At 37.4% G+C, this 21,765-nt stretch overlaps 2 protein-coding genes across 4 annotated transcripts in view; both read right to left on the bottom strand.

The window, feature by feature from the left end:
• The window catches only part of rasgrf2b (Ras protein-specific guanine nucleotide-releasing factor 2b), a 51,297-nt gene extending 39,951 nt beyond the window's left edge, over positions 1 to 11,346 (bottom strand). The window contains exons 1-2 of one of the 2 annotated variants that reach the window (XM_088008767.1): positions 10,385 to 11,346; positions 5,587 to 5,589 (exon numbers count right to left, since the gene is read on the bottom strand). In XM_088008767.1, the coding sequence (XP_087864893.1) occupies positions 5,587 to 5,589; positions 10,385 to 10,660 (279 nt within the window). In that variant the 5' untranslated portion in view covers positions 10,661 to 11,346. The remainder of the gene's footprint in view (positions 1 to 5,586; positions 5,590 to 10,384) is intronic. The other variant, XM_088008766.1, reaches the window with a different exon arrangement.
• A 1,433-nt stretch (positions 11,347 to 12,779) lies between these two features.
• msh3 (mutS homolog 3 (E. coli)) overlaps positions 12,780 to 21,765 on the bottom strand; it is a 42,249-nt gene continuing 33,263 nt past the window's right edge. The window contains exons 22-24 of one of the 2 annotated variants that reach the window (XM_014974863.2): positions 16,801 to 16,927; positions 16,258 to 16,426; positions 12,780 to 13,087 (exon numbers count right to left, since the gene is read on the bottom strand). In XM_014974863.2, the coding sequence (XP_014830349.2) occupies positions 13,006 to 13,087; positions 16,258 to 16,426; positions 16,801 to 16,927 (378 nt within the window). In that variant the 3' untranslated portion in view covers positions 12,780 to 13,005. Of the gene's footprint in view, positions 13,088 to 16,257; positions 16,427 to 16,800; positions 16,928 to 21,765 lie in introns of those variants that run through there. The other variant, XR_015764261.1, reaches the window with a different exon arrangement.

Here is a 21,765-nt window from a genome sequence, read left to right as displayed (position 1 = left end):
AAACAAGGAATCAGCACAAACATTTACATAAAGTTCCACGCAAGAGCAGAAACATAACTTTGTTTTTATCTAAATCTGATAAAGTGATAATATTTGGAGCCACTGAATCCACCCCATGATGTCACAGTTAACAATCACTGAATTAACAACTCATGTCCTGCTGGTTTTATTGTTCTCTGTGCAGTTAAATGTCTTATCGAAAACTACAGGTTAGGAATCAATCTAGATGCACAGATGAGTCACAACGTTGATATTAAAGCACAAAACACTTTTGTTTTGCAGTTTTCCACCTTGCATGCACCCATGGACAATAAGATGTCTGCAGACTCATAGTCCCATTGTCTGCTTTTTTGTTTTATAGTTCTACTTTCTCAATATTGCTAGGAGCAGTTGGAGCAAAACATCCTGCTGTTTGGATGCCAAAGATATGGAATATAAAGAGGATGTCCTTTGAGTCCCACAGTGCGAGACAACATATCAGAACACCATGAATCTGTTTTATGATGTTCTTGAGAATTGCTCCTAACCTGATCAAATAAAAGCAGTCCCCAGAAACACAAGCAATAAAACCTTCCTTACATCATAAAATGTGTACATCTTTTTCTTCTCAACACCACCTTATTAATATCAGCAACACTGAGGTGAATATGATTTACACTTAATGATCTTAAATTATCAGGCTGTCAACACAAACCAGTAAGCTGCAACTTAGGAGAAGAGAAAGCAGAGAAAAATTCAAGTCTGATGTTTTTGTTCATTTTTTTCTCTCGACTGTCTAATCTGCGACAGCTTGTCCCAACTGATAGGGATTATGACTGAGTCTAGTCCCAGCAGCTTCATCCAAATCAGTAAGGCACAACAAGAAAGTGGCAAAGTACATTTTCAGTTCTCACCAGATGTTTTACAACAATAGATTGGACTCCAGTCATGCAGTGCCGGTGTCCTGATACTTCTGAAGACATCCCAACTTCAGCACACCTGAATCAAATGAATGGTTAATGACCAGGTCTTTGCAAAACTAGCTGACAGCCCAAGAGGTAGTTCAGCCTTTTGATCCCTGTGTGATGGAGCTGGGATGCATCTAAAAGTTGCAGGATGGAAGGTTTCGAGGACTGGAGTTGTTGACCCCTGCAATAAATGATTACTGAGAATAAAATCATGGAGAAAAGAAAGTAAACAATTTTCTTCTATTCAATGGTTCCATGAAAATTTTGGGGGTTGAACTGACAAGTTGTTTTTATTCCACATTGGACTCAGACAAATGATTTAAACTAATTTTCACCAAAGTCAATGGGAATGTAAGAGCATAATTGAGCTATTTGGTCTTTACCAGATTCTAAAATGACCTAATTTTACCTCGAGTTTAACAAAAAGAGAAGAAAAAACACACATCACCTTACTTTGAAAAGTTGTGTGTAAAATAAAGCAGAACAACAATAAATTGTTGCTCCTAAAAGGTTACAGTGGAAAAGTGGCAGCCAGGTGAAGCTAATTAAATACACCTTTCATTCACCATCTCTGCAACAAGAAGCTTAGTTGTTTTGTTGATTTGCAGACTTGTGCAAAAGCATAAACCCACAAACTTTAATGGTCTAAAATTCCCCCATAACAGTGTAATATATTACTAGAATCAGGCAGAAACTATTCAGATTACCTGCTGACAACTGTGGTTCAGAAAGTTCCTGAATAAAGTGGTGTACTTAGTTTTTCCACATGTTAAATAACTTAGTGAGCGGTTGAAGACCAGATCATTTCAATTATGTCCTGGTATGCAAAACTCCAGAGCTAAAAATTTATTACTTTATACGTTTTTTCCATCAGTGAATTATAGATAAAAACCAAAATTCATTGAGTTTGTTGAGTTTAAAGGTCAAACTAATGATTTTAGAAAACTAGCACAGCAAACAGGAGCATTTTGAAGGATTCTAGTGGAGGTTTAAAGTGTTTGCAGTGGGATTAGCTTCAATGCTCAGTGGTAAGTAAATCTATTGTTCATTTATTCACCGTATTCAGTTTTAAAGCAGCTTCATCACAAATAAAACACACAGAAAACAACAAATATTGCATCTGAGGAAATCTTTGTAACACCATTCAACCATATTTATGGAGAATTTAGATTTTTGCTGGCCTTAAAGAAAAAAATAAACTAGTATGCAATCTGTATCTGTATATTTTTTTTCAAAACAAAAATATTGGTGCATGGTGTAGCCAAAACAGCAGTTCAATCAATTTCACAGGGTATTTTCCTGTTTTCTGTCTCTACAGAATTACAAGGTTATTATCTTTAGATTTTAGCTCTACGTTTCAGAGATTGAAGAGAATATACATGAGAATATTTCATGAAATCCTGCTTAGTTTCTTTAAAAGAAGCTCATCGTAATCCTGTTACAGCTTTTTTCAAATGGAAGGAGAATATGTTAATGAGCCTTTTTTGAACCAGAAGCGTTTCTTGGATAGTAGAACCGTCCCTCAGTGCAATCTGCACTTTAATTTCACAGCATTTCAAAATGAAGAGGACAGTTTTAAATTCTAACGCTACCGAAGCCCATAATGGCTCTGGCACTTGAGAAAAAACTAGAGAGGAAATTACAAACAGCCCTGAAGAGGAAAGCGGATAAGACTCTGGGAATAAATGAAGAATCAGCTCCAATTAGTGCACATCAGAGAAAACACTAAGCTGTGAGAGGCTAGTAGCGCTTCGTAACGGGAACTAACCACAAGCACATGCACACAAACATGGCCCACTCAAATACATCAGCAATAGTTATGACCCCTCTTAAGTCTGATCCCACCTTTTCATCCTTGAAAAATAGGTCCAGTATGAACTTTTTCACATTATGTTACAACTTACAACCATAAACTTTAAGATACACTACTGTAGTGTATATACTTTATATCTTAAAGTATATACACTACATCACAGAAAATCCGTTTTCTGTGATGTAGCAAAACAGGGTGGTGCCTTATCGCTAAACAGAATGAAAATGGTTATTTTCAAACATTTTCTACAAATAAAAGTATGAAAGGAGTGGCCTGTACTTGCATTCAGCTCTGTTGTAGAAACAGCTGCATGTCTTTTGTAGCACGGCTTATCTCTACTAGCACTTGGATTTAGGTCTGGACTTTGACTGGACCATTTTAGAACATCAATATTCTTTGTCCACTGTTGGTCTGGCTGTATGAGGTTGTTTTCTTGCTGACGGGCAGGTAACATCTGCCCTAGTCTTAACTCTTTTGAGGCAGGTTTTCTACCCCATATTTAGTCCCATCCATCTTCAATCAATTTTAATTCCCTGAAAACATTTTCAAAACTTGGAACCAAAACATGGAGTTGCCTGTTGAATAAGTCACTGATTACTTTCAAACTAATAAGGCAAAAAAAAAAAATTATGTGATGTGAATGTAACATGTAATGCAACACAAAGAAATGTAGCAGTGTAGAAAGTGCAGATACTTAATGTCAAATGTAGTGGAGTAAAAGTAGAAAGTATCCATGATTAAATCTATTTAAGTAAAGTACAGATACGTGAAAAATGTACTCAAGTAAACTAAACCAGCTAGTTGTGCTTCACTGCATCCCACCTCTGGTATTCAAGGTGATGGCCAGACTTTGTTTCCATCATGTAACATTTTAAATTAGGCCGAAAAGTAAAATTTAGTCCAGCCAGACCGGAACTACTTCTTTCATGTTTTCTGTGTTCCCTACATGTAAGTTTTGTATTTTGCCACACTCTCCATTTTAGAATAATTTGATGTCCAAAGCTTCAGATATTGTTCGCTAATAACTCTGCCTCCCTCGGCCTCCTTGGTGCTGTTTTCTCTCTAGGATACTCTAACCAACCTCTGAGAACAACTCAATTTATTCTGAGATTAAAACACGTGGACACAGCTGTGTCATACTCTTTCCATTTTCAGATGCTGTCTGGGAAAGTGCTGCGTTTGTTGTTCAAAGCTTGGCATATTGTTTTATGACCTAAATCTCTTTTAACTTCTCTGCATCTTCATCGCCGACCTGTTTGCTGGGTGAGAAAAAAAAATCTCAAATTTACCAAATTTAAATAAGAAGTCAAAATTGTTTTCACTTTCACAAGAAATGTCAAAAGTATTTGAATAAAACTATGTGTGAACATGAAGATTTCTCATGCGTGAACATGAAAAATCTTCTGCTGGTGAAGATTTTCATCACATTGCAAGTTTTACAACAATTTTAATTTCATTGTGTAAAATATCACAAAAATGTATGTATAATATGCTGTTTAACCTGTCACTAAATCCTTGAAATCATATTCTTTCAGACTTACTTCCATAGACTTCAATAGACTTCTAGGTAAACTATTTCTTTCTGCATTCAGTCTCGTCCTCTGCTGCTGCAACCACACAAATCTCCATGGTTAGTGTCAAATAAAATATAAATTCATTCTATCCTCAAACTGAACAGTTGTTTTATTGCCACCCCATTAATTTCACATTAATGTCAACTGTCAGCAAAGTTTGATGTATGAGCAGCTATCAGGAAAAAAAAAAAAATCACTTTCATGATTGTCATCTGTTCCTGCTTCATGGACTCCCTGAGCTGTGTCAGATCTATTGGCCCCTTTACATGCTTGTTCACATCAGCAACGCATACCCACAGTCGCTGTGGAAACCATTCAGACTGCTGCGAACGCTCGCCAAATTATCTGAAGGGTCTGAAGAGCAAAACAGAGAGAAAGGAAGGGAGGCTGGAGCTGTGTGTCATTTGTGTGGCTTACTGTGGGGGTGTGATGCTGCAGGTTGCTGCCAGACTGACTCTGCCGCACAGACAAACAGTGAAGAGAAAGAGCAACTGACAGAACCAGGAAAGGCCTCACTTTGTTTTGTTTTCACATAAGCAACGAAAGATGGCCAAGTTTTGAAATGCTGCTTGATTAAAACATGAGCCAGCATCAGAGAAAACACGCTACCGTTACTTATTTTCTGCGAGTCTGTTTGTGGACTCACTTACACATCAGAGCCAAAGATTTTTTACCTGCGGACAGATTGAAAATAACCCCAATTAAACACCACAGCTGCAGTGTCAGGGTGAGAAAAGAGTGGGAGAGAGAGTGGAAGAATAAAAGGCGACAAAATAAGACATCACTGCCAAGCTCTGGAACATCAGACAAAACAGATTTTACGCCGACATCTGTGCCGGCAACAGAAGAACCGCATGGCATGGCAACTTGCTCTGTTCAGCAGTAACTCCGTTACAAAGATGTGTTCTTGTGTAATGACACTACCCCACTGCCGGTTTGCATACAACTCTAATGAACTGCTTCCAACAAAAAGTTTAAAGAAAAACGCATATAATGGAAAAGGAGAAAATAACTGACTTGTAATGCTTTGTTTAAACAACAGAGCTGTATTTTGAAGATGACATAATCCATTAAAGCTGCAGTATGTAACTTTTAAAAATATGTTCTTGACATATTTATTAAAATCGTCAAGAGCTCCTCCTCTTCTTCCCTGAGCTACTGTTGTCATCTGAGGAAATGCACCGCTCCCGGTCAAAAACAACCAATCAGAACCAGGAGCAGTGTCTTGGCGCTGTCAATCAACCTCCTGCACTTGCTGCTAAATGTGCTAATAGAGCAAAAACAACTTGATCTGCTGGGAAATGTTGAAGAATGCTCAGGCTAGTTAGCTTGGCCATCAATGACGATGGATAAACAGTTCTGTAAATGGTCGGTTGTTTCTCCGCCATTAGCACAGGATCCTCTAGAAACTACTCAAGTTTCTTGAGACTCAAAAAAACTATTCCTGAATAGCAAGAATAGTTGCTATTCTTGTAACTGAGGGTACGCACACTGTGATGGACATAAACAATGAGGTAAGCTGTGACGTTTAAACGGTGCTCAGCTGGCGTAAAGACACCCAAACTGTGCCAAGACAATATCTCTCACACCTTTACATCACTACTACCAGCCTCAGTCATTAATACAAAGCAGAATGGATCCAGGCTTTTATGTTATAAAATTCTGATGTCACCATCTGAACATTGCAACTAAAATCAGGACTCATGAGATCAGGTAACAGTTTCTGGTCTGTTGTCTGATTTCAGTAGGCCTGTGCTAATTGGAGTCTCAGTTTTCCATTCTTAGCTGGCTGTGTATTGCCAACAAACTCCAACTTTGAGGTTGTCCATCTTACATTTTAGATGATTTTTAACTACAGGAGATTTCAAATCAAACAGTATCAAACAGTCAATTAATTGCAAAATGCACATTTTTAAACACAGTAGTTAAGTTAGCCATGAATAAATAAGTATCACATTCCTCATGCACACAACATTCACCAATACAGCTGTGTGGGCTGTGCCAAAAAACTATGTTTTTGTTTTATTACAGTTACGCCGGAGTAAAAGAATCCCGTAACGAAAAGTTTTGTTGAAAAGACAGATAACAAAGCCTACATCAAATAGGCGATCCAAAGCTTAGTTCCAATGTTTTTGTTCAGGCTAAACTTAAACGGTACATATGGATAAAAAATTATACTTTTCTTTGCATTTTCTGGGATAGACAGGGATAAATGTGAATGTGAAATAGCCAAAAACCTGCCTTTTGACTCATTTTTTTCAGTAGCTTCATTCTCAGTAAAAACATTTGCGAATTGTAATTCCCCATGTGCCGATGCTGCCGGAGCAACAGTGATGTGAAGAACTTCCAGTCCACAACATTTCCAGTCCAAAGTATCCCACTGCTTATCACTAATTTAATGCACAAAGAACTGACCCAGAAACATTCAGCTGCTGGCTTGCAAGTACGAATCCAGGTTGCACAAGCATAAATTATTTAAATCCGCAGAGCTTTATTTCAACTTTGTAATTTAGATCACAAAGGCAGAGCTTCTGTTTTTTTACAGAGCTGGAGATTAGGAAGAGTCCAGTTGAAACAGAACCTGCAGCACAAACAAGACTTTCAGAAAAACCTAAACATTGTCTGGCAAACTGGGAACTTAATGAAGGCCTTCAAGTTGTTTGATTTTCCTGCTTAGGCTGATAAAATAGAATATGTTTGTGTTGCTTCACTGGTCGTTGTTTTATTGTGATTTGCATCTTTGTGTTATGCAAGGCTTGCTGCACATTTCCATATACCAATTATACAGCTCTGAGATTACGTCACTGGTTTTGCACACAGCTGGAGGTTAAAAAAAGCAATGTTGCTTTAATAAAATCTCTATATAGCAAATTGTACGGAAAATGTTCTTGTGCTCTGAACAACTTTCTCTGTTTCTTATTTTTAAATAAGAAAAACAAAGTTACTCTAAATGTTTAAATGCCTAATCTCATTTTCCCTACAGTCTTTGGACTGCACACTGGGAGTCTTGAATTACTGTTCCTTACAAAAAGTATTCATTCACTTTTTTACATCATGTATTCTAATGGGATAGATATGATATGAAGGGAAATGATACATAATATTTAGATTTTTTGCAAAAATAAAATAAAATCTAGAAACTGTCTTATGTATTTGTATCTCACTCCTCAGAGTTGACTGGTAATTCTTTGTAAAATAGCTCAATCTCAGACAGATTGGATGAGTAGGACCTGTGAACATCATGTTTTTTTTTCTCAGGTTTTGCAGAACTGAATTTAGATCTAGACCTTAATTGGCTTTAATTAAACATCTTTACTCTTTGGCCTAAAACCTTCCAGCACAGCTTTGGCTGTAAATATGAGGTGGTAGTCCTGCTGATAAGTTTCTGCCCCAGGCTCCGGTGTTTTGCATCCTCTAACGGGTTTTCTTTCTGGAATGCTCTGTGTACACGTAACAATACATAGAACTATATATAGGAATTTGCATGTCTGTCAAAAAGTTAAGTTATGATCTAATCTTCCATATTTCCTGCTGAATCCTCTATGTGGCTTGTGGCAAATGGAAAATGAGTATAAATGTGTTTTCTTCCTGCCACTCTTTCATAAAGCTCAGCTTGTGGGATTCATCTCTATAAATTGCCTTGTCAGCAGATTCTCCCACTTGTGTCGTGCATCTCTGCAACTCCTCCAGAGTTACCGCAGGCATGCTGGCAGCTTCTCATTAATGCTCTCCATGTCCAGTCTACTAAGTAAAGGAAAAGGATTGCAGGTTTGCAGCTGTGTCACTCTCTATTTTCAGATACTGAACTTAACATTCCTCTGCATGAGATTTGGAAGCTTTGTATATTGTTTTATAACCCAACGCTGTCTTGAACTGCTCCACAGCTTCATCCCTGCTCACTGCTGTATATATACTGAGATGTAAATGCACTGAAGAAAACTCAAATTACTAACTAGGTGATTTCCGAGAACAATTGTTTCCACTGGGTTTTATTTAGGGGTATCAGAGTCAAAAGTGGGTGTTTACAAATGTTACTCATTTTTATTTGCTTCATGTTGGTGTCAGGAAAAAAAATCCCATTTTGACACTTGGAAGTTTAAGTTCAAAGTCTATAAATATTTTAACTTCTAAATATAAACTAAAGTTCAGTAAATCGTCAGGGGTGTTTTTGTTTGTTTGTTTGTTTGTTTGTTTGTTTTACAAAAACACATGTTGTTCCTATTTCATTTTTTAAAGATTATAGCAGGATCTGCAATATTGTTCTCCATCTGCAAACTGCACCACAAATGTGACACTTATTGTGAAATTTTAATCAGATGGAAACGAGTACAGGAGTTCATTTTTGATGTCTCACCATGAAACACCAAGATGTTTTTTGTTTGCCAACATGATTAGAGTCTTACATGACTTCTACTATAAGGATGGATGATAGAAAACATGTTATATAAGCTCTCATCGTTTAAACATCGTTATTTGTTATTTGTGCCTACCTCTTAACAATATTTCTGAGTCTGTACCTTTAAATAGAGATTTAATAGAACAATAGAAACTGAAGATAAAGAGATATGCCTACATAGTCTGCAGAGATGTTTCTATAAACTGAATTCAATGCAGTCATACCTGAAATGTAACATAATATGAAGGCAGTCTAAGTTACAAGACTGTTAGCTGTCCACCACGGGGTCTCAGCAGTGTCCTATTAGTATTTAATATGTGTCAATATTTAACATAAAACAACATATGTATGGATACATATTTTAAAACACTTTACATGTAATAAAAGATGGAAAATAAAAAATATAGTATATACAGAATTTAAACAAGGTAACTGTCAGACAAAATAGTACTTGAGCTCTGAAAAACAACAATAAACTTGATGACAAAGCAGAGACATAGCATTTTCTAAATAAGGTAAAAGAGGGTGGAAATTCCCCTTCCACCGTTCATCCACCCAGCCTGTGGAATGAGACACTTTCCCCACCAACACATCTTCCATTTTCATGTGCATGTGTCTCTCCATTAATATCTTTGAGTAAATCTGTTTAGTAATTTAATTTAAAAACTGTGAGGCGTTAAGGAACCCCAGGTTGACCATCAGATTTTCTAAGTTATTAGCTCTGATTAATCGTATCTTCTTCGATACTTCATAGATTCTTTAAGGCGTTCAGGTCAGGCCCCTTTGCTGGCCAATCAAGAACCACGGCCATTGAAACAGGGATCAGTCCTGTGTGAGCAGGAGTCCAATCCTGTTGGAAAATAAAATCAGCATCTCCATCAAACTCGTCAGCCGAGGGACGTTCAAAGAGCTCTAACATTTCCAGGTAGATGGTTGTGCTAAGGCCAGATGATGCCCATTGGACACACACCAGCAGATGACACGACTCTCCACTGACTGTGGGAAACTCACTACTGGACCTCAAGCAACGCCTTCCTGCAGACACTAGAACTTCTAATAAAATGCTAATTTTACTTTTAATTCAAAATAGGAGTTTGGACACCTGAGCAACAGCCTGTTCACGTTCTCCTTATCATTCTGATGTTATCTCCAGTTTAGGAATATCTTACCACAAATAATAAATCTGTTGTAGCCCATGACTTGGATATGTCTATGAACGGTGGCTCTTGAATTGTGATGCAGATGCAGTTTGTGCTTTGTGAATCTATAAAACTTGTGAATGGATTGCCTTCTCAGTCCTCTCAAGGCTGCTTGTATGTATGCTTGTTGCTTGTGTACCTTTTTGTGCCACACTTTTTCCTTCCACTCAACTGTAATATTCTGAACAAGAGAGAGTGGTCGAAAAAACAGCGCACAAGCTACAACAGTGATAACTTGCACATATAAAACCTCAGCTGTGTGTTACTTAAGCGCTGGGAAGTTGAGTGGAATGAAAGACTGTCTTGTACAAACAAAAATATGGATGCTGTTCCTAATTATCCAGATGTACCGGTGTAACCTTTCTCTGTGTCACACTGAATGTTTGGGATTTGTTTATTTCAAACACCTTAACAAATTAATAAATTAGAAGAAATGAAAAAAAAAAATACCTCACCTGTTTCTCCAGCGCTTCCTTCCCGGTCGTGGATATTTTTGGCGCAGGCGTGCGCTCGCAGGTGCATCCCTCCAACAGGTAAATCCCCGCTGGTCGCGCGCTCTGCTCGTTCTCGAAGTAGAACAGTACATTCTGGTAGAGGGCGAAGAACTTCTCCGACCACCGGCTGTTCTCCGCCGTCTTCTTGCTCAGGTAGCCGCGCTTGGTGCCCTCTTTACGCGCCACCACCGACAGGAACAGTGCGTGCCCTTCGTTGTAGCGGACGCTCTTCTGCATTTTTGCCGCGCGGCTTGAAAGGCAGAGGGAAGAAAGTGGGAGCTTTCACCGAGAGCCCATGGTCCCCGCGGGCTTCAAGTAAAACTTTCCCACCGAGAAGCGCCTCAGTGGCGCCGTGGCGCACGGAAAAGTTGCCGCGGTGACGGAAGCGCAGCAGCGGAGGAACTCATTGCAAAGATGCGCCGAGCCAACACGCACTTAATAATAAAGCCATGGTTCTCTCCTCTAAGAAGAAACGGTTGAGAGAGCAGGAGGGGGAAACCCTCAAGCGGGAGACGAAGAGAAAGAATCACAGAGGCGACGCGCAGTAATCCGCTTTGGCAGCGGTTAACTCTGTCCCTCTCTCTCCTGCGCTCAGAGGCGCAGTCTCTCAAGGTCTCTCTATCCGTCTCCCTCTCCGTGATGCGCGCGGATCCTGGAGTTGGTGGATTTAAAGGCGGAGCGAGAGTTGCTTGTTTCTCCGGGGGGGTGAGAGATGCAGAGATGGAGCTCACAGAGGTCCTCAGTGGCGACTGTTGATTTATCTCTGCTTAACAAGCAAATAATTATAACAAGAACACAAGTTGTTGCTGATTTTTTTTTCTTTACATTTTCGATTACAGTTCTGTTTTTCAACTCACCATCCTTTACTCTCGTTAGTGAATAAATTCCACCTGTGTGTTTTAATCTCAGCATAAATATAGCTGTTATATGAAGGCCTAAGATCAAGGTGTGCAACATTTTTGTCACGGGACAAAATCGTTGAGTCATTTTACAGGTCAAGCGGAAAAAGACTAAAATCAAGCAAATAAAGCTATAGCTTTTTTTGGTTTGCTTTGTTTTATATAAAGTGTGTTGTATTAACAGAATTGCATCTAATTTTCAAATACTTTTTTGGCTCGGTTTTGACAAATTTCTTTCTCAGTCACACAAACCGGATTTGGGTGAATTTCTTTGAAAACGTTTGTTTGTATATTTAGCCACCTAAAAGCCGATTTAGGTGCAGCAAAGTCAGCATTTGAGTAACAATCTATGGATAGACGAGGTCCTACTTATAAAAATTTGGTTGCAAAAGGACAAATGGTTTGTATTTACTTAACATTTTCCATTGTAAGAAAATCATGTTGGCAATAATTTTATCCTGGTGAAAAATAAAACGTTTGATGAAAAGTTGAACTGCACTTGAGGCCTGCAGACAGATCAGGGTTAATGTGGGGGCATTTATCACAAGTTACATTCTGAAATAATACCAAAAGAATCCAACATCTTGGATATAACTAAATATGAAACCAACTATATGACTGGTCTGGCCTGAACTGCATTCATAAGCGTTTGAACTGAGCCGGACTTGTTTTGTAAAGTGCTTTGACATCTCTGTGGATTGTTGCAAACTAGTCAAACTAGAGTTGAAGTTTCACATTTTATGCTTCAAGTACTTTTGATTCATTTTCCTTTGGCAGGGAAAAGGGGGGAAAAACAGAGTTTATGCCTTAATGGCAGAGCATTTCCAATAACGTTGCGTGATGTTTGGAATTCAATTTTAGCTTCATTTTAATCATGTATTAAATTTGCTTCCAAATAACGACACATCAGATTTACATAAACCCACAAAATGTTCTTCAGTCAGATCTTATGTAAGAAATATATAAAAGATAATTTTAAAACAACTGTCAATGCCTAACTGAAGTGATCTTACATGAGTTGGGTGTTTAGTCTATTATGGCCGAGATCGAGGGGGTATTATCATTAAACACCATCATCATAAATTCAAACCGCTGAAAGCAAAACTGTGTTCTTAGTTGTACTGGCATTATATGAAGTCCATGCAATTAGTGTGCATGCAATAAAAAACCACTTAACTGTGTAGAAAATAAAATCGGGGTGTTATTAAAATGTTGAACGGTCCAGAACCGTTCAACAATAAGTGAAGCCCTCCAATAAAGGCATTTTGTTTCAATTTAGCTTGAAACAAAAACACTAACAAAGAAATAAAACTTAAATATTAGGATTATTTGAATGCATTCCACTTTCCTTGCACACTCCTTTTTTTTTTAAAGAATATTGGGTTTCCAAAGTCTCAGCAATGATTTCAATATTCACCAAAAGAACTCCAGTTTAAAAGGTAATAAAATAAGACAGGTATGGCATTTTTCTTTATTTGATCGTCGAACACATGGACACCACACAGCTGGAGGTAAAACGTGATCCTTTAGTATCAACTATTGTGATGACAGCTACCAGAACCTGAGGGGCTTAAAACTGCATAATCAACAAGCTCTTTTGTGACCATTAAAAATGTTCAGTCATTGATGGCATGATTTATTTCTTGGAAGTATTTCAGGTCGATGGTTGTAGCTGTTGAGACGTCAAGAGTTCGACTGCAGCCATTTTTCGAGGGAGGATTTGTCGCAGATGCTCCAAAGAGCTGAGAGAAGTTTCTTATACTTCCTGCAGAGACACAGAAACACCAAAAACATTAACCATCCGGGACTAGAAAATATTGTGTTTCCTTTAGATATTACAGAAACAAAAATGCTGCAGTCTCAAAGATTTATGTGGAAATAAAATGAAGTCTACACTCAATTCCTCTCCGTCTTTTGTTGGACATACCCATCTAACATAAACACATTTAATATAAGAAGGATTACTCTGATCGACTGGCTGTGTGTGTGTGTGTGTGTGTGTGTGTGTGTGTGTGTGTAGTGTTGACATTTTTTTATGTGGTGAAGAGGTTAGAGAATAAACAGCCATGCAGCAGTCTGTATGTTATATACAGAAAATGACATCAATATGCTGATTTATTGGTAAAACACCAACAATTATCCAAACCTCCATCTCATCACTCAGTACTAAGCTGAATTTGAGCCACACAGGAATTGTGTGTTGAACTCCAACAGAGAAGCCTTCTGTGTCAGCATCAAACAGATGGATTTTAAATTTAATATACAAACTCAGTGATGTGTCCAAAGTCACTCAGAACATTTTTTTTTTGCACTTCAGCTTCTTCACAGAAAAGCCTTTCCGTCAGAAAGCTGATATCAGCAGCTCCCATGTTCATCCAGCTAAAATGACCGTGGACTCCGGTGGCTTTGAGGACAGAATATGTTGTCTTCAGCTTCAGGAGTGCAAATCCAACCAAATTTCAATGTAAATTATTAAAACTCTAATAATAATAGTCTATTATTATTAATGTAGGCCTCTTTTAGGGAGTAAAACTTACTTCCCTCAAAAAATAAATTGCAAATACCTTTGTGACTGCAAAGATAAAAATGTGTTTTGTTTTTTTTTAACCATCAGAACTGAAATTTGAGAATATATTATTGTAATAAACAGAAAAATACAGTGGTATGAAAAAGTCAAATCAAATTTCTTATATTTTTTGCTGTTTTGTCACATCTAAATGTTTCAAATCAACCGGATTTGATTCTCAAGAGAAAACTGAGTGAACACAATGCACTTTTCAAATGTTTTCATTCATTAAAAGAAAAAACATATTCAAAACGTTGAGTTAAATATCACTTTGTCACTAAACATTACTAGCCATACGGAGTCCTGATTACTAATAAACCTGTAAAATCAATAAACCTTTCTAACAACAAAAAGTAGGCTAAAAAAATGCACAAAAATTTGATTTACATTTAAATCAAAATGTAAATCAGAGACACAGACACACTGTGCCTCTGATTTACATTTTCTGTGTCACAATTCAGAGACACAGAAATATTTGATGCTTAAATCAAGAATCAAATATTCTTGATTTAAGTGTAAATTAAGAACATTTGGTGTTTTTGAGAACCAAAGTATTTGACGTCCATCAGGGAATAGTTACAAAGCCATTTCCATTGGATCACTGGGACATCAGTGATCCAATTTCTGAGCCACAATTGGAAAAAAAGCATCCAACAATTTGGAAACTTTCCTGCAGTAGCCAATATTCAATGATTCACCCAGGAAGTCACAGAGGAACCCACAACAACCTGCAGGTGTTTATGGAGACATACACAAAAAACATTTTATGCATTTCTAAGCAACCATACTCAGTTACAGAATTCAAAAGTATGCTATTCTTAATAACTGTACAGTATTTTTCTCTTGTGTTTTTTTCCTTACCTGTTATTTTTCTGTTTTTATAGTTTTTTTCTTAGTTTGAATATGCATTCTTCCATTTGCTGTTGGTACACCTGAATTTCCAAACTGTGGGACAGTAAAAGGATATTTCTGTTCTGTTTTATGCTGTTGCGCTGCAAATGATCATGGTACAAGAATTAGAAACTGGTGAAGAGTTTCAGAGCCAAAACCACCGCAAACTACTCAGAACACAAAGTCTCTTCAGACACTTCTAGGAAAATATTTAGGGGAAAAAAAAAAGAAAAGCAAATTGAACTTTGTGGAAGATGTGCGTCCCATTCTTGCTGAAGGAGAACATTCAGTAAACTTAAACTCAAGCACACTTGAGTCACAAAGCTGATCCTAACTAGACCACCTCTGAATAGCTCATAAAAGCCAAAATAAAGGTTTTGATGTGGCCTAGTCAAAGACTGAACTTAGATCTGATTGTGGCATGGTGGTGTCACCTTAAATAATTGCCTAAAACAATTATGAAAAGAAGAGTGTGTTAAAATTCCCCCATGGTGACGTAGAAGACTGGTTGTTAAGTTTTGCAAACACTTCAACTATTGATGTAAAAAAAAAAAGAAAAGTGACTCAATGTCACATTGAGTCATGTTGATTTTGTTAAATATTTTAAAATAAAATCATATGTTGAAATGAAAACTACTTCTAGCATATTTCAGAGTAGCTTTGTCTGATTAAACTGTGACTGATGATCTAAAACATGCAAGTGTGACAAATCAGCCAAAAATGGAAGAAATCTGTAACATGCTTTTTGGTTACATCTTTTCACAGATCTGCATATTTGTGCAAAGCTTAATAATATACAAGTCATAATTCAGCATAAAAATTCACTGCAGCTCACACATGATCAAGAAACATTCATTAAAAATCAGGCATGAAAAAAAGAAACCAATTTATTTGATTTGATTCCAGATGTTTAGACACATTACAGCAAAAAAAACCCAAGTACAGAAACTCTGCTGCTGCCGTTTCACTTTGAAATGCATCTGTTGCTCTAAGTAAGACCATTCAAAACAAAGCTGCATCATTAACACCTGCTACAGTTACTTAAGGGGATTTTTAAGCATCTCATGATGACAAATCTTTCTTCTGTAATCTTGTGCCATTTGCATCGCTCCCTATTTTCCGGGAAGAGTGGCACATTTTCCGGTTCAAATGTGTGAACTCAAGTATGAAATCAAGTACATTTGAGTGCTGAAGTTTAAATAAACAATAGTTTAGTCGAGATTAGCTTTTGTTTATGTCTAAAATATTATGACAGAGCCGCATCTTTGAGCGTCAACCTTGCATTTGAGCTTTAAATTATTTAAATCATTTGGGAACTGGGCTTTAAACTGAGCTCATAAGATTTTATGCATCACTCTCAGAAAGGTAAAGAGCACACAAACAGCTCACAGTACACACACCATAAAAATACAGGCTGACTGGACATGCACTTTAGTGTCTCCTTGAAGGAAATGTCAGGGTGGTTATGTGTGCGTTACCTCCTGGCGTTGACCAGGCTCTCCAGCTCTCGGGCTTTACGAGAGGCGGTGTGCAGTATCGGGTCAGGAACGTCAGCCAGTCGGGCCACGTTCAGGCCGTAGCTTCGCCCCGCAGCTCCTTTGGTTAGCTGATAGAGGAAGGTGATGAACTCTGGCTGAACCTCTCCATCTGACAACACACCCAGTGGCATGAAATGAAGTCTTAGAGATTACCTTTTATGTCTCCCTAAACAGGTTAGGTTAGGACTATACAATATGTTCATTACATTTTTTTTGCACAAAATCATTCATACATAATGCAGTTTTTGTGTGCTAAAAGCCGACGGGGTGATTTTTTATTTTTCTTTAAGGCTTGAACTGTTTCGAGAAGCAGTAGAGAATCAAATGGAAGTACAAAAATGTGCACAATGTGTATTTTGCATAATTAATCCCCTTTAAAGTGCAAAAATGAATCCTGACATAAATAACCATGTCTATGTTGTGCACAATCTAGCAACAGGTCTGTGGTATTACAGCAATGTTAGCATAAAAGTGAAAACGTACCATCAGTTGTGACGTCAGGCTCACTGAGTAAGAAAGCCATGTGGAAGTTGGACACATGCTGAGGAAACACCTGGTCCAACTCACACAGAGGAGGATAATGGGTCACAAACAAGGTGAAGGACTTCACCTGAGAGAGAGAAGAGAAAGTTTAGGATTACTATCCAGGATGATCCACTCAGCAGAACCTGCTAATGTTACAGTCAGTGTTCTGCACAATCAGGTTCAAATGAGTGGAGTTGGGTTTTTCGAGGGGTTTCAGTGAAATGAGGCTGGGGTTTTTTTTTTACCTCAAACTGCAAAACATTCCTGATAAAAATCTTAAGACTTGGAAGGAAGTAGTCACATTTCATGCTTGAGGATTATAACCTGGTTGGAAGTGGAGCCTCAAAGTGCAAAACGAATGAGGAGGAAGAAAAAATACACAATTTATCCAAATGAAACTACACTTTAAGTCAAACAGCAAGTTCATCAGCTGATCAAAAGATTAGACCTGCACATAAATCTGACTTTAGTGTAATTCTCTGTAAGCCATTCATGCTCTCATGATCCCCGATGGCAATGACAAAAAGGTTTTCTGTCTCTGAACTTCGCACAGTTTTTGAGATTTGCCTTTGCTGGTGAAGTTGGACACGGCAAGACAGTCGTCTTAAACTTCCTAAAACATCTTAAGGGAAATAGGACAAAAAGTCATGTAGTAGATAAAAAAGGACACCACTGTTTACTGTTTCAAAACAAAAATAGGCATTAATACAACATTTGCTTTAAAGAGAAACCCTTGTTTTTGTTGTCTGTTTGACTCATGATGTTAATAAAATACAACAATCTTAGTGTTGGGTAAATTGTGTTCAGGCTGCTGATTATTATAATTTGTTCCTAATGTAATTAGAATGTTTGCAAAACTTGTTTTTATTGGTAATCACTGAATCTAAAAAAAAATTAATTTCTATGTGGGCTTTATGTGACAGACTGAAAGATACAAAAACACAAAATAGGCACTTTTGTCTTGAAATTGAACTACCAATCAGAGTAAACATCCAGTTTCACTTCGGCTGTGTGTTCAACACACAAACTTGTTGAAGCCAAAGGTTAGGGCTCAAAAGATTGAAAACAGCGTAACAAATATGTGAGCTTTGGTTGACTGAAGAGGCAGACAAAAAAAGAAAAAAAAAAAAGAAGCTATTTAGCTAAACTTGATATACATGCTTAGCATCACAACAAACAGAAACTTCAGCTGCCTGACGAGAAGTTTATACCAGAATCAATACGACACCATCATCGGTCGGATACAGGATGAAAATGCTCCGGTCACTCCCGCACCTGTCCTTATACCATGAAATGATGGTAATATAACGACAGGGTAGGAATGACATGACAGGAAATTTAGCAACATTGAAACATTTCAAAACAATAACAGCCTTTTCCAAGTGAATGCAATAAAAAAAGTCTTTAGGATGAAACAGCTGAGGCATACTGTCGATTTCTGTTTTAGATGTGCATTTGACGTATGCCACCTTTATTAAGCCAAAAGTTAACTGGTGATATCTAAAAGCAAACTTTGCTCTCTTGGGTCTCTCTGTATAGCGAACATAATCTATTTACTGTTACACAAAACACAACAAAAGGGAGATATAAGAGCTTGAGAAAGCTATTCAAGACGTAGCTACAAAACAAAAATGTAGCATCAACATTAACATTGTTTTGGTTCTCTGTCTTTGTACCCTGCAGCCAGCATTTTGAAATAATAACCTGTACACTCACTGCTTATTTATTTTCTCTCTTATTTTGTTTTATCACTCAATGCCTTCCGCATTCAGGCTCTCCAATTTCACTGCCTTTGGGTGCAGACACTAAACTCAGCTTTTCAGGCTCTGAAAAAAAAAAAAGAAAAAAATGACCAGAGGGAGAGGAGCTCTTCACCTCGGCCAGAGGTGAAAGACGCAGAGAAGCAACTTGATTGAACCCTGGAATTAATGGTTCCACGTGAAAACCACAAAGCAAGTGGTGCACGCAGCCAGTCACTTACTCAGGCCTCTTCAGACGTCTGCAGAAACATTTCACTGCTTAGTGCATCTCTCTGAAGACGGTTTCTAAAAGCTTTTTAGTAAAACAGATGCATTACCTTCTTCTGCTCACATTAGCGAGGCAATCAAGCAAATGGAAAATAAAGTACAAAGACACGGTTCCTACGTTTTAGGAATTGTTGAAACTAAGTCATTATTGGCTCTCATAGTTTTAAATGCTGTGCTTCTAATACTCAGTAAAATAGACATTTGCCATATATATATATATATAGATATATATATATATCTATATATATATATATATATATATATATATATATATATATATATATAGATATATATATATATATACTTTTTTTTTTTGGTCTAAATGGTATAAATGTTTTTCATAGTGACAAAGGTTGCACCTGTATTTTTCTGTTCTTCAAAGGTTTTTATTTTGCATTTGATTTATATTTAAGTGTGATTTCTTGACACCTAGTTTCACCAAGTACATCATTTTAACTCATCTGTATTTTAGCCAGGGAAATACAATTATCTTTTTCCAAGAAGACATCCGACAGATGAACTGGTCAAAGTTATTAAGAAATAATCAGGTACTAAATCCACTGTTGCATCTCGGCTCCACAAAGAGGTCATAGTGGTTCCTTCCCTCGGTAATTGGAAAAAAAATTTAAAAGCAAATCTTTAGCGATGCTGCTTCAGGGCATTTATTTCAAAACCTGTTTTGTGGTCACAGACTGTGTTGGTTAACGTTGCATTGAACAGAATATTAAAGTCTACAGCTGATGAGAATTTGTTGTTAGAGTCATACAGCCATTGCAGTGTGATTTAAAGCTGTGTGGAGATAAAGATGTAAAAGCAGAACAAACCTGATAAAATGGTGATATCATAGACATAAAATTCACAATTCTGGCTGGACATGGGACAACTTTAATAGGAAAAATTGTTAAATTGCCACAGTTTATAAATTCAATAAGGTGAAGTTTGGAACTTCATGTAAGTGTTTTGTTAAGACATTCAGCGATCTCCAGGTTTCAGCCATTTGATCCAGACCCTCACCCTCAGATGAACAGACGTTGATTTTGAGGTTCAGGAACAATCCGAGCACCAACAAGGCTCAAGCCCATCAAACTGGAGACAACAGTATCCCTGTCAGGACCAATACAATGAGTCAGGGACAAAACTGGTCAAATGAAACCAAGGAACTTGGCTGTAAAAAGCATCCAAAGAGCAGAAAGATAATGAAATACAAACTGAAACCTTTTGACACAGCTAAAAATTGTATCTGTCTATATCGCCAAGCTAAATCCTCTCTTGAGAAAAGCTTTAGGCTGAGAAGAGACATGCTGAACTGTTTGCCTATTATTACAAGAAGAATATTTAGAAAAGTCATGTTAAGGCTTTAAAACGCAAGAATACCACCTGCTATGAATTTTGGTGGCACCATCTTTGTCAATAGAAAGTTTACATGCTCCAAAATATACAAAGCATACTAAAGATAGCATGTCTTAATGTTTGAGCAAAGATTTCATAATCTCCCGCTTTCTCTTTAAGTATGTAAAACTGGACTAGCATGTTTCTTTTATCATCATTCTTATGGACGTAGAGCAGAAAAGCAATGATTTGGGTCCGTCAACAGATGTGGTTTCACTACCACACGCTTCCACCTGACCTGTTAAGATTCAACAAGAACAAATCAATAATCAACATGCACAAATAGAAAAGTCTTATCTCGCACTAAAGGCTACAAACAAAGCAGGATTTCCAAATGGGGGCTGGAATCTGAATAATAATCTAATTGGGTTGTAATGGTGGCTCATTACCAGAGAACCTCAGGGTGGCCCGAGAGGTCGACTCTGCAGAGCAATAATCTGATCACATTAGTGTTGAAACAACTAATCGATTAGACAATGATTAAAAGATTCATTAATGCGGAATTTCATTAATAAAACAATTGTCTCATCACATTTAAGTTGAACGGTTACCTGTTTACTTGGGTATTTGTCTCACAAGAAACTACAAAAGGACAACAGTTCAGACCTCAGTAAGAAGAGACTTGAAGATACCAGAAACATTGCAAGTCTACACATATACAAATCAGCACAATTAATGTAAACCCATATCTGCTCTGTTTATAAACAAAAAAAGAGGAATCCTTGGTGCGTGAGAGAGAAAGTCCAGATGTGTTCAGTTCACAGAGTGTTGCTTTGAATGAAACATCGGACACAGTGCAGAGCCGTACGCTGGCTCTGCACTGTGACAAACAAAAGTTTCCATGTAGGCTACCTGACTGTCCATTAACTTGTCATTATTAGACAATGCAAAATGTGCCATAAGTTTACTTTATTATGCCAATGTGTACTTGAGGGTTTTTTTATTGTTGTTGTTTTATTTACAGGATTTTAATTTAAATTTAAAGTGCTGGTAATATATTTATAACTTGAAAAACATAAGAACAAGGATTTTTTTTATTCCATATGCATAACTTTTTTCTTCTTACTTTTTAACCTTTAGATTCACTTTTACGGTGTTGAACCACAAAGCTGTGCTCTAACTCAAAAGCCTCCACATCGGTTTTTTTCATCAAAGTCAGAACTTTGAGACATGTGGAAAAATCAAAAGCAGCATAAAAAAAGCACAAAATAAAAGGATTTAACCCATGTGCATGAGTGTACTGAAGGCAGAAACAGGTGCGGAGAGCTGAGAAGAAAATGTGGTTGGAGTTCTGTGCATCAGCATGAACACATCAGAACATTTACTCCCACATGCAGGGATATGTTGCACAAGATATTTATCCATTAGTGTGAAGCTCTAAGGTCTTTTTGTTTCCAAGGACATGATTCCCTCTTTGCAAAAGTAGTTCTTTCACATGCAAATGCTGAGTCATAGAATCGGGTCCAGATGACCTTGGACCCAACGTACATCCCAGAGAACAATGTGA

This window comes from Poecilia mexicana, unplaced genomic scaffold (assembly GCF_051168715.1).
Source record: "Poecilia mexicana isolate PSO_F unplaced genomic scaffold, ASM5116871v1 scaffold_9, whole genome shotgun sequence".
In the NCBI taxonomy this organism is placed as follows: domain Eukaryota; kingdom Metazoa; phylum Chordata; class Actinopteri; order Cyprinodontiformes; family Poeciliidae; genus Poecilia; species Poecilia mexicana.
This window is presented reverse-complemented; position numbering and strand designations above follow the sequence as displayed.